The 15529-nt window shown below is 35.5% G+C and overlaps 1 protein-coding gene across 1 annotated transcript in view; it reads left to right on the top strand.

The window, feature by feature from the left end:
- The window catches only part of LOC117406783 (coiled-coil domain-containing protein 141-like), a 33977-nt gene extending 18755 nt beyond the window's left edge, over positions 1 to 15222 (top strand). Inside the window, 11 exon segments of the mRNA XM_059031326.1 lie at positions 643 to 768; positions 1050 to 1193; positions 1539 to 1700; positions 1791 to 1940; positions 7282 to 7422; positions 8061 to 8258; positions 9348 to 9531; positions 9742 to 9854; positions 11665 to 11797; positions 11800 to 12601; positions 13905 to 15222. Coding sequence (XP_058887309.1) covers positions 643 to 768; positions 1050 to 1193; positions 1539 to 1700; positions 1791 to 1940; positions 7282 to 7422; positions 8061 to 8258; positions 9348 to 9531; positions 9742 to 9854; positions 11665 to 11797; positions 11800 to 12601; positions 13905 to 14181 — 2430 coding nt within the window. The 3' untranslated portion in view covers positions 14182 to 15222.
- The last annotated feature ends 307 nt before the right edge of the window (positions 15223 to 15529 follow it).

Below are 15529 nucleotides of genomic sequence, written 5' to 3'. Positions count from 1 at the left end.
AGCTGTTTACCTGTCACAAAACACTTTTTCAGGTTACAACACAAATAGAAAGGTTTACACACTACCTTTTTTTCTATTAAACTACACTGTTCTCTCCTCACTGACATGCTCTTATTATTATTATTATTTATTTCTTAGCAGACGCCTTATCCAGGGCGACTTACAATTGTTACAAGATATCACATTATACATTATTTCACATTATACAGATATCACATTATTTTACATACAATTACCCATTTATACAGTTGGGTTTTTACTGGAGCAATCTGGGTAAAGTACCTTGCTCAAGGGTACAACAGCAGTGTTCCCCACTGGGGATTGAACCCACAACCCTGCGGTCAAGAGTCCAGAGCCCTAACCACTACTCCACACTGCTGTGGAGTGTTGTTAAATGCGATTAGCGGGTTGTCTTGATTTGGTCCCAGCCCTGATTTAGTCACAGTCTAAAATAATCCAGACATGACAAAATACTCCACATTTAAAAGCGTGGTTCATATTTGATGCATAGTAAAGTATTAGCTTGTATATAAAGCCTCAGACTGTAAATATCATGCTTGGGATAATAAATGCACACGATGCTTATGTATTTCTTATATATTTGATTGTTAATACATTGTTTGTCAATCTCATTTTATTTAGACTGTACATGATTTGAAGACCGTTGAGAATGTTCTTGCACCAGCATCCAAAGTTGAGTTGGGAAGTAATCTTCTGGTTGCTACCCAGCTCCAGGACAATTTCAACCAAGCAAAACCACAGTTTCAGGTGAGGTTATTATTAAACTAATACAGTCTTTGGTATGTACAATTCACATTCATACTCACACACAGCTTTTTGCAGGATGTCACAAATTAAATCAATCATGAAAACTAGTAATATGCTCCAAAAGGCAGGGTTGCTGATCTTTCATAAAAAAGGCCACTGTTTCTGACAGATTTCGCTAATGTTTTAAATGTTTCCCATGATGGTCTGCATGTCCCCAATGCATGTTTGCGGAGCACACGTCTTTAATAAAATCTGTCGCCGCCTTGTCATTTTTTTCATAGCAATTAAATGCTGAGGTGGAGTACATGAAGGAAAATAATGAGGTTGCAGAGTTTCTGCACATCCATCAGCGAGTGAAGGAGAGGATCAATGAGTATGAAGCAGTCCTGAATAGGACTGTTAAGTTTCATCAGCTCTTTGATGAGGTAAACACGGTCCTTGGAGGGCTTTGTGTGTTTTAACTTTTTGATTACAATATCACAGCAAGTGTTAACCATCTTTGTTTAATTTTTCTGCAACACACAGTTACTCATTACAAATAACTCTTTACATGGGTTTTAACATTTTAAGTGCCACTGGGAGTCATTTGCCTAGGCTGCTTTGCAGAGCTGTGAAAGGCTATACTTTTGGGGTGATTTAATGATAGCTGTAATATAAACAGTTCACAGCTTGTTAGCTACATCAAAAGTTGTTAAATGTAACTGAGGTAACACTTTATTTCTTTATTTTATTTTCTATAATAATGAAATTATTTTCCTAAAATTTTCAAGATGGATAATCCCTTGAAATCAGAACCAGTGACTGCATTCCACGATATTAGTCAAGCCAAGACCCAGCTCAGTCAGCATCAAGGGAAACAGACCCATATTCGACACCTCTGTAAACTGGCTATTACCTTAGGAGTGGATATTACCACCACTGTACAGAAATCGGTAAGTAAGACAGTAAAAGTTTCACAATGTCATTTTATAGTACATGGTGTTAATCCCATTCCATGAACAGATTTCTTTCCCTATTTGCAGAGCGCTCTGGGCTTTTCTGTGTAGCAGCTTCAGAAAAAGCTGGAGGCACTTGAGGCTGGGAGCATCAACTGGAGCACAGAAGCAGACAAATATGAGGAAAACCTTCTGAGCAATGTGCATTACTGTTCAGTCAAAGAGGAGATCAGTGAGGTATGTCTATTAAAATCAGAAAAGTATGGCAAACTATCATTGGAAACTTTTATACAGCTTTGGAATGGTTAATGAAAGTTAAAGGGAGGACTTCAGAAAATGTTTGTCCCAGAGTAAAAGCAGTGTGAGCCATGGTTCGCCAAGACGGAACGCTAGCCTTATGTGCTCCTGTGGCAGTTAGAGAGGATAACCTGACGGGACTAGTTTGCTTCATTGCGCTTCAGTGACCACTACTGGTAAGGAGCCCGTTGGGCCCAGGTAGAGACTCCACAGGCTAGGCTGTTGCTGAAAAAAGGCGATTGTCTTGACAGCAGGAGCGGAGGTTACACGTTGATCTTCAGTCATGCTGATCAACAGGTGGATTGCAGCGGTAAGGTGTGACAGAGAAAGAATGAATCTTGGTTATAAATCTCCCTGTGAGGGCGTTGTGTAAAGGGAACGGGGTTAGGTGGAAGTCGGCCATCTAGAAAGGGGGTGGAGCTATGGTACACCAAGTCATTGACCCGGAAGGGAAGTGATGTGGCAACAGTGGAATGGTGGAGAAACAGTTGCACTCGCTAACCAAGGGGGCGTGACTGACGGTACAAAAGGGGACGTAGCGAGGCAATCTGTTCCTTTGTTATGGTTAAGCTGAACCGGAAGGAGTACTGTGAAATTATCGTGAGTGTTTTGTCGTGTCTAAAAAATCAACTTGTTTGTTTTTATTAGACGGCTAACATAATCCGGAGCTGTCGCTATAGGCCAACACAGCAGCTTTAATCACGAATAAACTGTAAATCACCACGAGCACAATAACAAACACTCTGGACTTGTGAACGTGTCTCTTTGTGTGTGTTCTAAATGTGATTATTATTTCCGAACTGTGTCTTATTATTTTGTGATTGCAACCCATTGTTTTGGAGCAGTGTCTGCTATCGCCTGTGATTATTCTTTGTGGTCGCCAGACCAGGATTTAAAAAAATAAAACCTGTTTGGATCGTGAACTTTTTTGTCTGTTTCACAATCACATCATCACTACACCTACGCACAGCAAACCACTTTGCCACATAAGGCAACATTCAAATTGGGCATTTAGAGTATTTTGGTCTTATCATATTATAAGAATAATCTTAAAATTAATTCAGTGCCAGTTCTGTTTAATGACTTGGTCCGTTTATGGAAGTTTACACTTAAAAGAAGAATACATTATGTACTATAAGTAATCATATATTTATATTTGCCAGTTTGATTGCTATTGCAATGGTATTATTATTATTATTATTATTATTATTATTATTATTATTATTATTATTATTATTATTCAAATATATATGAATGCTTTTCTCATTGTCTTTGTGATTTATTTTTATGGCATAGTTGGCAAATCTAGTCTGCTGACTAAGATGTTCTTTGACAGTGTCACTCCGTTTTGAATCCTCCTCCCCCTCCCCCCTCTGCCATCTGTCATTCCTTAGGAGAATGGGTGTGTGTCACAGGGTGGCTTTGTGAATGACGTCAGACCAGAAAGGAGGATACAGACAGACGGTGGATGAAATGATGAAAGCGCTGTGGCGCGGTTTATTATAAATAAAAGGTTTAAACAAACAGAAAACAGGACACGGCACTTGCGCCAAAATAAATAGACAAACAAAACGGATTAACACTTAACAAACGGTGCACGGACAGACACACAAACAAACACGGTGAGTCTATAAACAAACAATTATTTACTTTATTTTACTTTCTCCTCTCCACACCCGTTCTCCACTCACCGAACACACAACCCCGAGTGAATAAAACGTGCATCTATCTATCTGTTGTGCCGGGATTCAATTACTAATTAATTATTCACTTGAATCCCAGCACGTGAATTAATGACGTGCAACATCGTGCTCACATATTAAGTACTTTAAATGCACGTGAAATGATGTGCAATCCCGTGCCTAAATACAATTACATCTTAAATAACTCGTGCTGCACACACCCATTTATCCCGTGCAGCCATCTCTATACACCAACATTAACACACGCAACATACAACATATAAATGCACACATGGGCGGGGCACATTGCCACAGGGTGTCATACATATTCCAAATAAATGCAGACCTGAGTTTAGCAATTCTTTTGTCTCTGTGATCTGCATTGACTCAAGAAGAGCATTTAACTCTGGTATTGATGGAAACTAATAACGTCACCATTCTAGATGGATTTCGTAATCTTCTTTCAGTGTCTTTGCCTCCCTCTCGAGGGCTAGCTGATGACATTGCCTAGAGAGTGGCTCAGACACTAAAAGGAGAATAGACCCAATTGAGACAGCGTTCCCCAGAGCAGCATGTTGTGTGGCACCCCTTTTAATACAGTCAGCTTCAAAGCATGGGTTACAGTTATTAATACTATTATGTCCCTTATTAAGTTGTTTAGCGACATGCAATTTGATAATACATGTAATTTTAAAGTAAAATACAAATATGAGCCAGCTGTAATTACAAAGAGTGATTATATATATATATATATATATATATATATATATATATATATATATATATATATATATATATACATATATATATATATATATATATATATATATATATACATATATATATATATATATATATATATATATATATATATATATATTCTTTTACTTCACTAAATTAAATCAGTCATGCTTTATTATAAAAGATTTAAAAATGCAGTGTTCACCATTTGTTGTGTTTGTTTTGGAGTTGTTTGTTACTTGTTTGATATCATTATCAGTTTTATTGTTTGTCATTATTCTTCATAAATATTTCCTAGTGTATTGATTTTTATGGAAATGTTAGGCTACAGGTGTATAAAATACATAAACCACCTGAATTGTATTTACAGTTCTTCCATGTGTACAGTAGAGGGCGCTAGTTTTAAGTTCATCTGAGGTAAGTCATTTGGAGATGATAAAGCACAACACAAGTAGTCCAACAGAGTATTTATTATCAGCAGAGTTCTTTATCTGTGTCTGTTCTAGAACCAGGACTGTGGTAATGGTTGAACAAAAAGGTTATTTCAGTGCACGCTGGTTCTACAGTGGAATTATTTATGTAAGAAATTGTTGATAAGTGAAATATTCCACCCTTACATATATATGAAGTACAGTACTGTTATTCTGCAATACTGTGTTTCAGTATGCTATTTTAAATTCTAATGCTTAAAAATATGCATTATAGTCTGTACTTGTGAATTTGTCATTATTTGTTAACCAGTGATGCATTTTATTTTCTTATCAACATTATCTTATTTTTAATCAACATTTTAAAATTGATAATGTATTTCCAATTTTATTTGTTAATCTTATTAAAAAATAAAAATAATAATAATAAAAAAAATGTAATCTTTATATGACTATTATCTTGATATTAAGGAACTAGTCCGCCACCCAGTGTTTTTGCTGAGCTTTATCACAGGGGGTTGAAGTTACTACCAGCACTATTTGACTTTCTTGTACAAACAGAGCCCATAGATGCAGACACATAATTTACCAGTCTATATAAGATAAAACACTGATATAGAGCTTATCCAGCAGATAGGGTTTTGAGAATTATCTAGATATCTTCAAAATGTTCAGTAATACTAAACCCAACAAAAGTTTAATCACTCCCAGTTTTCAAAGAGGTGTTTCTAAACCTTGCAGAAGGTGCCCCTTTCAGTGTAGCTTTAAAATAAATAAATGTAGGTATCGACAATGTATTATGGGTGTATTATACAGTACCATTGCCAGTAAGTTATGCATACTTTAAAGCACTAGAATTAAATACAAGAACTGTGTTGTGTTTCATCTTAGTCTCACATTTCTTCCAAAGTAAAATCCCATTTACATTTTAGACTTTGATTGCAGTGTTACATCTAGTGCTAATACCTGCATGACAAAACAACACTGTTATTATCTCATCCCCCAAGCCATTTGCTTCTGATGACATGCTCATGTATCTTGTAACACCTTTTGTTAATGTTTAAGTAAACAACCTGGCACTTTAGATGCTGGAAACCGCTTCCAGTTGCTGCTGCTTATCAAGTAGTGCACCAGTTTTCATTAAAAAGAGCTTGAAAACAAATATTTCTACAAGAAAAGGAAACATGTCAATGTGAAACTTGGGGCTTCTGTAAACTCTTTTAAAACACTTAATCATGGTTTATATATATATATATATATTTTAAAGCATTTGAAATTAAAAGTGGCAAATGTTCAAACTATACTGAAGCAAGGCATGGTACATGTAGTGTATTCTAGGGTTCCTTTTCACAGACCCTTATGAAACACTTATCATATCCATGGGTGTCTGCTCCTGCTGCTGTGGGAAATATCAGGACCCCCATTCCATGGTAATGACACTCCAGATAGTTAGTAACAGCTGCTTCCATAATTAGTCAGACGCCAGGAGCAAGCCATTGGCCATGTGGCAAATTGCTAATGGTCTTATAGGAAATCAACCTTAGTATGTTGAAGCATGAGGTATTCAGCTTGTGTGTTTTATTTTTCTGTGAAATCGTTAGAGCCTCAATAATGTACGTGAAAGCTACGTTTCGTTTCTCGGTGAACGGTAAAAAGGTTCACCATTGACTCCAAAATGTAAAATGAAAGACAGCAGCAGCAGCAGCTGCCCCTATATGTCACATGAGCCATCCTGTCAGAGTCAACATGATCCCCTTGCCAACGTCTTCCTACCATACACAAATGACTCTGCTGTATAAGTTATGTCCAGTATTCAAGAGCAAGCAATAAAGTCAACCCAAAATAAGCCTCTCCTCATGCTTATCTTAGTCACTACGTTCTGTGTAGTGAATTTTCCAAGACACTTACTTTAAACATGTTAACTGCATTGCTACTTCAACACAAAATTCTGTTTTACATTTTATAAAACGTTTTTTTTTTTTTTTTAAATCTAGACGGAAAGACTGTAAGCAACACTTAAGAAACTTGGCAAAAAGGTGGTCTAGGATTTCAGTAACATCTTAAGCTTTTCCCCTATGACTGGAAGGAAAGCATTCAGCTCTGTCATGGTGATATTTAAAGACTTACAGCCGGATAAGAGCAGGACACACCCTAAAAGGGCCACTGTGTAAACTTAAAAAAAAAAAAAAAAAGAAAAAGTATAAACATTTAAAACCTTTCACTTAAAAGATTGAATGTCACAATAGACTTGGGTAATATTGCTGTACTTTTTATTGAATCCACTTAGTCCAATAGATAAATACAACATTGAAACATGTGGACTTATTCGGGTTTTAAAATTAAGCAATCAGAGTTGTGGATTATAACCATTATGTATGCAGTTCATATTTTGGGATAAACCTTTTTTTTTTTTTTTAACATTTATTTTAGCTTAAGGATTCGTTTAAAGACCTCAAGAAGAAATTCAACAATTTGAAATTCAATTATATGAAGAAAAATGACAAGTCACGAAACTTGAAAGCTGTCAAAAACCAGATTCAACAGGTTGACATGTATGCAGAAAAGCTTCAGGTAAGATGGAAGAGGAAATAACTAATAGTGTTTTAGTGGAAGTTGGTAAAGCAATATATCAGCTAATGCAAATATTTTTTACATGTGTTACTCTTAATCCTTCTCTACATATGCTATAGTAATCTTGAATCAGTATCACTGTCAAGTGTCAAGCTTGTGTAAATTTATAGGCCTCCTTTAGGCCTAGTGCTAATGGTACTCTTCTGTGCCTAGCCCACCAAGAGCCATATTTTGGGAGTGAGTTTACAGATCATGTTTTCTTATCCTAAAATGCAGGTCACTGCATCTGTTCTGTAGGCGTTACTGGTACAGTTTATGCTAGCAGTGTGATTTGAGTTGGGGCTGCTTAACTGTGTATCTTATTCACAAAGCATTAACTATGGCACTATAGTAGACATTGCTAAATCTGAACACATTTATATGCAAAAAAGATTAATGAGAGTGTCACTGTCTTTGTTTTTGATATAATTTATTCAAGCACCACATATAAATCAATATATATGCAGTGCTTAGAAAATGAAAAACAAACCGCCCTAAGTTGTTTCTAGTTGCAGTTGTACAATAATTTGCGCTAATTAAATCAGTCTGTATCTCCAGTAATGAACTATTGCATTTATCTAATCTGATTTAAAATGTAGATGCTAAAGAAGAAAATAAGTAACTTTGCAACAAAGGTTTCTGCTGGCACTGAGAAGCAGCTCCTTGGAAGTAACCCCAGAGAAATTGAGGAAGCTGTGAATGAGCTTCAAAAACAGGTGGTCGATTTCGACAAGACAGTGGAGGAGTACAAGCAGAACCTGGACATGTCTGTGCGTCTGCAGCAGGCCATGGAGGAGGTATGTGGGACAAAAAGAGCCAAATCCATCCCTGTACTGAATATATGTACTGTATTTCGTTTTCAAATCTAATCTTTCTGTGCAACCTGACAACCTTACGATATTTTGAAAACATTGTAATCACAGTCACAACATCCAATGTCTAAGAAGCAATAAAAAGAGTTACAGAGATATTGTTTTAGTGTAAGTACTGTATAGTAGCAGTACTTAAGAAACCCTGTCAAGCTCCCTATCATTAATAATCAGTTTTTTTTTTCAAAACAGTTGAAATATATATCAAATTAATATAAAAAGTAGGAAAATATTCCAACCTCATTTTGTAAATTGATAAAAGAGGGCACAGCAGCTGGATGGGAGACGCCACTCTCCCCCCACTGTTTACACATAAATAAGCCCCTAGCACCTTCTTGAGCTGCCTCCAGCTATCTTCCTGGCAGGGAAATCCTGGTGACATTTTATACACAGCCCAGGAGAAGCTACTCATGTTACAAACCTTGAGCTGAATTCCTTTAAGCTTCTTTTTTTTTTTTCTTCTCCAAACTCAGCTGGTTGATGTGGCACTTCTGTTAAGAGTGAATCATACTTGTACTATTCTGTTGTGTGTATTTTTAGTAACAACTGTTGTGTCTAACAAGTATGGCTGGTAGTTTAATAATGTGGCAGTACAATTAGGCTATTTTTGAAAGTTATATAGTATCTTGTTGACCTTTCCATTTTTCATTTTGCAAAATAGAAGATGCACATACATTACAATAGCATTTCCTCTCTATAAGTATATGTTTTAGCATTTAACTGTCTGTGTGTATTATCTGAAAGGAGAAACCCCACGTACAATTCTAAAAAGAAAACAGCCTCAGACTGTTTATTTATTTCTGACCCTAATGAGGTGCATTTAGAGCTTTGACAGATTAGCTGGCATTATATTTAAACTGTGTTTAAACCTCTTAAGGTGTTCTTGTTTGTTTTACAATAATCATCCATAGTTTATGAAATTATGTTTTCTTTGTTAAGTAATAATGCCAACTACATTATTTTACCTGATCAAAATAATTTGTTTAATTAATAGCGATATCTTAATTTCTATTAAAGTATCATTTTGGGTGTGAAGAAGCGAGTGCCACCATTGTGCGAGTGGGAAAATATTCTTCAGAATGCAAAACCAGAGAGGCAGTGGGCATTCTTTACAAGCATTTTGAAAAGTTTGTCTGGCCTACAGTCCCTCAACAAGAGGAAAGAATTAACCAAATCACAGAACTGGCTGTACGTTTACATGGTGAGAACTGATTCAATACTTAATTGTTCGTGGTGCAAAAATATTACAAAATATGCACATACTACATGATTAGGCCTACCGTGTAAAAGCACAAATCTCTGTCAGCCTCTCTTTGCACAGCGTGTAATACAGAGTTTGTAAAACTTTATGAATAAAACCAGCTTCACTTTGTATTTGTTCTTTAATGAAGATACTTTTTTTTTAACCAAGGGCCTGAAGAAGGGAAGAAGTTTATAGAGAAAACAGTTACCAAACACAATGAAATTCTGGAATCTATTAAGGAACTGTGCAATGGTCTAAGAGATTTTGAAGAAAAACTACAGGTAGAGAATACTGAAGTTGATAAAAAAAAAAATCTTTGAAAATATAACCATTTCCTTTTTAATCAGAGGAGACAAGCCTCTGTTATAATAAACTCCTATCTCTATAACCACAGTACTAGCAATGACAGGTGATGGAGTCTGAGCCCTGGTTTTAATCGGAGGAGCAAGTTTACCCTCCCGCCCCCTGCTGAAGCACTGCTAATGTGCGTTCGATTACGAGTGGTGTTGAATATTGAAAATTGCAGAATTCGATTTTAGTTTTCTGAAGGAGATTTTAAAAAGTGACCTGAAAAAAAACAAACAAGAAATCATCATAACGGTAGGACACATTTAAAAACTTGACAAAGTTAAATATGGAGCCAGCATGTTGTTGACATGCGTGTATGACAGGAGTTGTCGTTTTCATCCACATTTCACACCCTGTACTGCCCTGTAACACCTGTAAGTCACCTTTAATAATAATAATAATAATAATAATAATAATAATAATAATAATAATAATAATATGAAAAGTGTCCGAATACAATAATAAGATTCTACTGCTGCCTATATATATATATATATTACCTATACCTACTATTACCTATATATATATATATATATATATATATATATATAATCACCAAAATGGAAAAACAAATAAAGCACAAAATGTAAAAGGAGAGACAAGTTTCCAAGAAACCACAGAAAAGGTATGTCTAAGTTTTAAACCTCTGCCTTTTCCAGGACCAGTTTACCATTACTCAGTGCTGCCAATGTTGAGGTATGGAAACAGCAATAGTGTGCCCAAAACAAAGTTTAATATTTCTAAATCATTTTAAAATATTAACAATATATTTCAAGTAGCAATACATTGTATTAGAATGGCATGTATTACTTACATAAGTAGTCTAGGTAATTACAAAATGAACGTTTGTAACTACATTTAGATCAGCTACATCTGAAAGCATTAAGGCTGTACATGACCAGATAAAAAGTCGCCTAAGAAAGTTGAAATCTGTAAAAAAAACAAGGTCAGGAATTATCAGAGAACGTCAGAAATCATCATGATGTTTTGTCTGAGAAGAGATCATTTACAGAAGAAACTTATTCTGAAACAAACACTTTCAGCAACAAAGTAGAGGAACAGAACTTCACCACAGTGCACAGGCAAGAGCAGCAGCAGCAGCAGCTGAGCACGGTGTACTCTTGCACACAAACTGTTCATTTGTCAGCCTCTCCTATTGATCCAGGGAGAAGGATAACTTCTCTTCATCAGACAGGGAACTGGGCTCAAGGCACCCAGACTTCATCTTTCCCTGCTGGCACTGAGGCTTCAGGGTTTCCACGCATTCAGGAAGAATTTAAAAGAATGGACAAGCAAGGCTATAGGCATAGCACTAATAATAATGGAGATACAAAGAATGATAAGGTATACAGTTACCTTCAGTCATCAATACACAGGTATTTTTTTTTTTTTTTTCAGCATGACTTCTGTGGTTACCGTTAGTAACTATATTAGTTGAAAATACTCTGGGCCATTACAAAAACATATATAAATTGTATTGTAAAAAGAAAACTTAATACTGTTTTTACCAAGCTTCATTTTTTTTTTTTTTACCTGACCCCTTGCTAAGCAAGGACCACTGTATACATTTGACAGTTTATCCCATGTCGAATTCATTTTTAGACCCATGTATAGATAGGCGAACAATACACAATCATGTACTGTAGGAACACATTCTACAGATTTTTTTGACTGAAGCCATTTTCTTTTTGTGAACATATAAAGCTTTTAATAACTACTACCCATTTTGTTTTTGTGGAACAGACCAAAGATGAAGACTTACTGCACAGAGAGTTGCCTCATTCAGTGCCTGATGATTTCCTATTGCAAGATGCAGCAGCTATACTTCATGCTGCCACAGAGGGCAGTGGACTGGCTGAGGGGACTTGCAAAATGAGCTTCTCACTGATGAAACCCTGCCTATTGATGAATATGAGTGCGCGTCTCCAGATGACATTTCTTTACCTCCACTCTCTGAGACCCCCGAATTCAACATCCTTCACTCTGAAACAGACCTTGAGGATGGCTTTTGTCTCATTTCTCACAGCTTGCATGTCAACACATCCAGGCAACAAACACAGTCACAATTCGGCAATAACAGAAAGACTGACAGCTTTGACTTCTTAACACCTGTTGCTGCTGCTGACACCCTAAACCACAGACGAGAACGGGTTTCTAGTCAGTCTGAAAGCTATCCTTCACCTACTGGGGGGCTGTACCCTAAATTTAAGTCTGAATCATCCTCATTTGTTCGCAGTCCCTTGACAGTGCCTGCACCTGGCATTGTTTCTGATACACTTTCTAGCATATTAAAAAGCAAACCTGCAAATAATTCTTACATTTCTGGCACATTCAGTGAATGCCGCGAAACACACTATGCTCTGCATGAGAATTTCACTGAGACACAAGAGTATTTGCAAGACCCTAACAAATGCATTGCAAGTTCTGGCAGCCTGCATGCTTCGTCTGCCCCACTAACAACAGATCCCCCGGCCCATAAATCAGAACATGATACAGGTTTCTGCAAGCTGACGACCATTCGAGAGGAGATAAGGCTTCCATCGGGGACCAGAGCCATGAGCAACATAACTGGCCAGGGCCTGAACTTCTCCAGGCTGTTGCCTAACGCTACTGTAGTGGAAGGTTTCCCTGTGACTTTGGAAGTAGAAGTAACAGGATTTCCAGAGCCTACTTTAATATGGTGGGTAGCCTATAAGAAATCACCATAAAGTACATCTATGGCCAAAAGTTTAGCATCACCTCGAATCTTAGGAATTGAGACAATAATAATAATAATAATAATAATAATAATAATAATAATAATAATAATAATAATAAAAACCTAAATTAACATAATTTAGATATTTTATTAAACATCATGTAATCAAATAAAATACAAAATGATATTGCAAATGTCTACCAGAAGCCATAATCATAGTACAGTATTTCATGTTCGATTTTGAAATGTCAAATCTTTCCTTAAGTATATGGAAAACTACATATGTAATTCAATATGTTAACATATTGTTCAATATGATAACATTATTTAGCAGGGTTCATTCGACTTTATGAAACAAAATTACTTAATTCTATTGGGTGAAGCAAAACTTTTTGTCATAGCTTTACAGTTGAAAACTACCTCTAATCAACAAGTTAATCCACCTTTTAGCATTCTGTAAAGATATGGAAAGCATTCAGAATAATCACATAATCCATTTTTTACCATAAAGGTATTTTACTTAGAGGAAAAAAAAGTTAAACAAAAACAAAAGGATGGGTGAAACTGTTTTGTCGGACTATATTGTTTAATGTAAGTAAAAGATGTGTGAAACAGTACCATTAAACAATATTAATATGATACATATATATATATATACAGTATATATATTTTATTGTGCGTTACTGTTACAAAATGCTGTCAGCTTTTAATAGCAGATGATCACAGAATATCTTTGTGTCACTTATCAGAACCTTTGATAGCCTGAGTGAGCTCTGTGGAATTTGCTGGTGCTGGTGTGGCAGAGATAAGGAATTAAAAAAATAAATAAATAAACTTTTCCAAATAACTATTAAAATACCACCCAGTAATGATTACATTAACAGTCAAGACTTTAAAACGACAAGAAAATTCTTTATTTTTATGTTTAATTTTATGAAACCAAGTTTTTAATTACCTGAGAAATATTATGGGGCAACTTTTGAATTTGATTCAAATGTGTTTTTAACATTTCTCACCCTTACTAAACTTTTTTTTTTTTTTAGCTGATAAACTAACATAGTTTAGTTAATTTATATCGTGAATAATATTCAAGAAGGGATAACAACTTAATTTCTAAAATACAACCAAGCTAAAATGACTGTTCCTAATACTCTTATTGTGCATTTCTTAATATAATTCATTAAAACTTAACTAAGGGTTTTGTCATCTATCAAATGTAATGACTTAAAGGCATTTTGAACATGTAATCTAATTGTGTGACTTGAAAATTCACTCTTTGCTTCAGGTACAGGAATGGACAAAAACTGACCAATGATGAACACATAGAACTTTCACAAAAAGAAGGCAAACACAGTTTATTCATTAAGAAGGTCACTGATAGTGATGCTGGCCTCTATGTTGTTCGGGCCAAAAACTCTAGCGGTACTCTGTCTTCTAGTGCAGTCCTGCAAGTGAAAGGTAACTGGCAACCCAATTTCACGCACACAATTAATGTGGACTGGCTCACATGTTTTGGTACACTCTGTGTTGTCTTGTGGCTAATGTACCTGTTGTTAACTTAGTTACTGTCATTTTGCACCACTGGACTTGTTAAGCTTTTCACTCAAGATGGACACTCTTCAGAAATAATATTAAAGTGTTGCACTTTGCATAAAAATAACTATTATCTCCAATCAAGAAATATGTGTTAATAATATTGAATTGTATTTGTTACCGTTGTTTCGTTGTTTTAAGTATATAAAAAACACTGTTCAAACTGATTTGTAAACCTTTTAATGGAAAGATTGCTTTCATTAGCATTTAAATGAAAAATATACTATATGCTGCACTACAGGGTAAATAAGTGGCTAATTCTGTATACAGAGCCAGTCATATAGCTGTTTTTCTTTTCTAGTTCTGACTATTTAACATGTTGTGCAATCCTGTTTTACTGAAACAGCTCACTCTGAGAGGGTCACTGCCTTATACAGAAGTATTATGGGAGGAATATGCACAATGAAGCTAATGGTAGAAAATGGATGTTACTTCACTTTGATTCAGCTCTTAACACCACCATGTAAATGTAGTATTTGACACATTTTGGGGCGACTACTATGCTTCTACTAAACCTGGCACTTAAGCAGTAAATCTCTTAACATGCTCATAATCTTTGGTATATGTCAAAAAAACACTTATTTTTTATATTTCCTCACAATAAAATGTAGTAAAAATAAATCAATAATAAATAAAATAACTGAAGTGAATTGTGCTTACACAAAACATCTTTGCCTGCTGGCAGCTGCTGTCTTGTTTATGAAGACAAAATAGCACAAGGCATCATCTTGCTGGAGTTTCCCATTCTGCAAGTTGGGCTTGCTTATCTCCTGTATTATATAATCACCCATGCATGTCAGGAAAAATGTCATATTTGTAAGTTGTTAAATACAGTATATATTGTAGTCTCAAAAAATATATACGAAATCCTATATCTTAACACACTCATTGCAGTTTGATGGCTCAGAGCTTTTACTATTATGATATTATGGGTTAAGACAGCACGTTTGTAAAAAAACATAAAATATTAGTTCAGCTTTATAGGAAATTGTATATACACTGTTCCTAAGAAGGAAGAGAGGTTATTTGAGATTGTGGGTAGGGGTGGGTGTGACGACTAAGTTAAACTACTGTATGGTTTCAGGTGATTGACCATGGAAGTGGTTCTGTCACCCTATTAAACAGCATATTAAACCACAGAAGCAGGCAACACTTCTTGCTTCATGAAGCTTCACAAACTTGTAAGGTGTGTTTTTATTCTATATTTAAGTAGACCCAAGATGCTTCAGGCAGATCTGTTGGTCTGCATATAGTGCATACAAATATAAAATATTGGGGCACCACTTCTGTGACTGACTTCTTGCTCAGACATGTTAT

The sequence above is a fragment of the Acipenser ruthenus genome, chromosome 10, assembly GCF_902713425.1.
Source record: "Acipenser ruthenus chromosome 10, fAciRut3.2 maternal haplotype, whole genome shotgun sequence".
Lineage (NCBI taxonomy): Eukaryota > Metazoa > Chordata > Actinopteri > Acipenseriformes > Acipenseridae > Acipenser > Acipenser ruthenus.
This window is presented reverse-complemented; position numbering and strand designations above follow the sequence as displayed.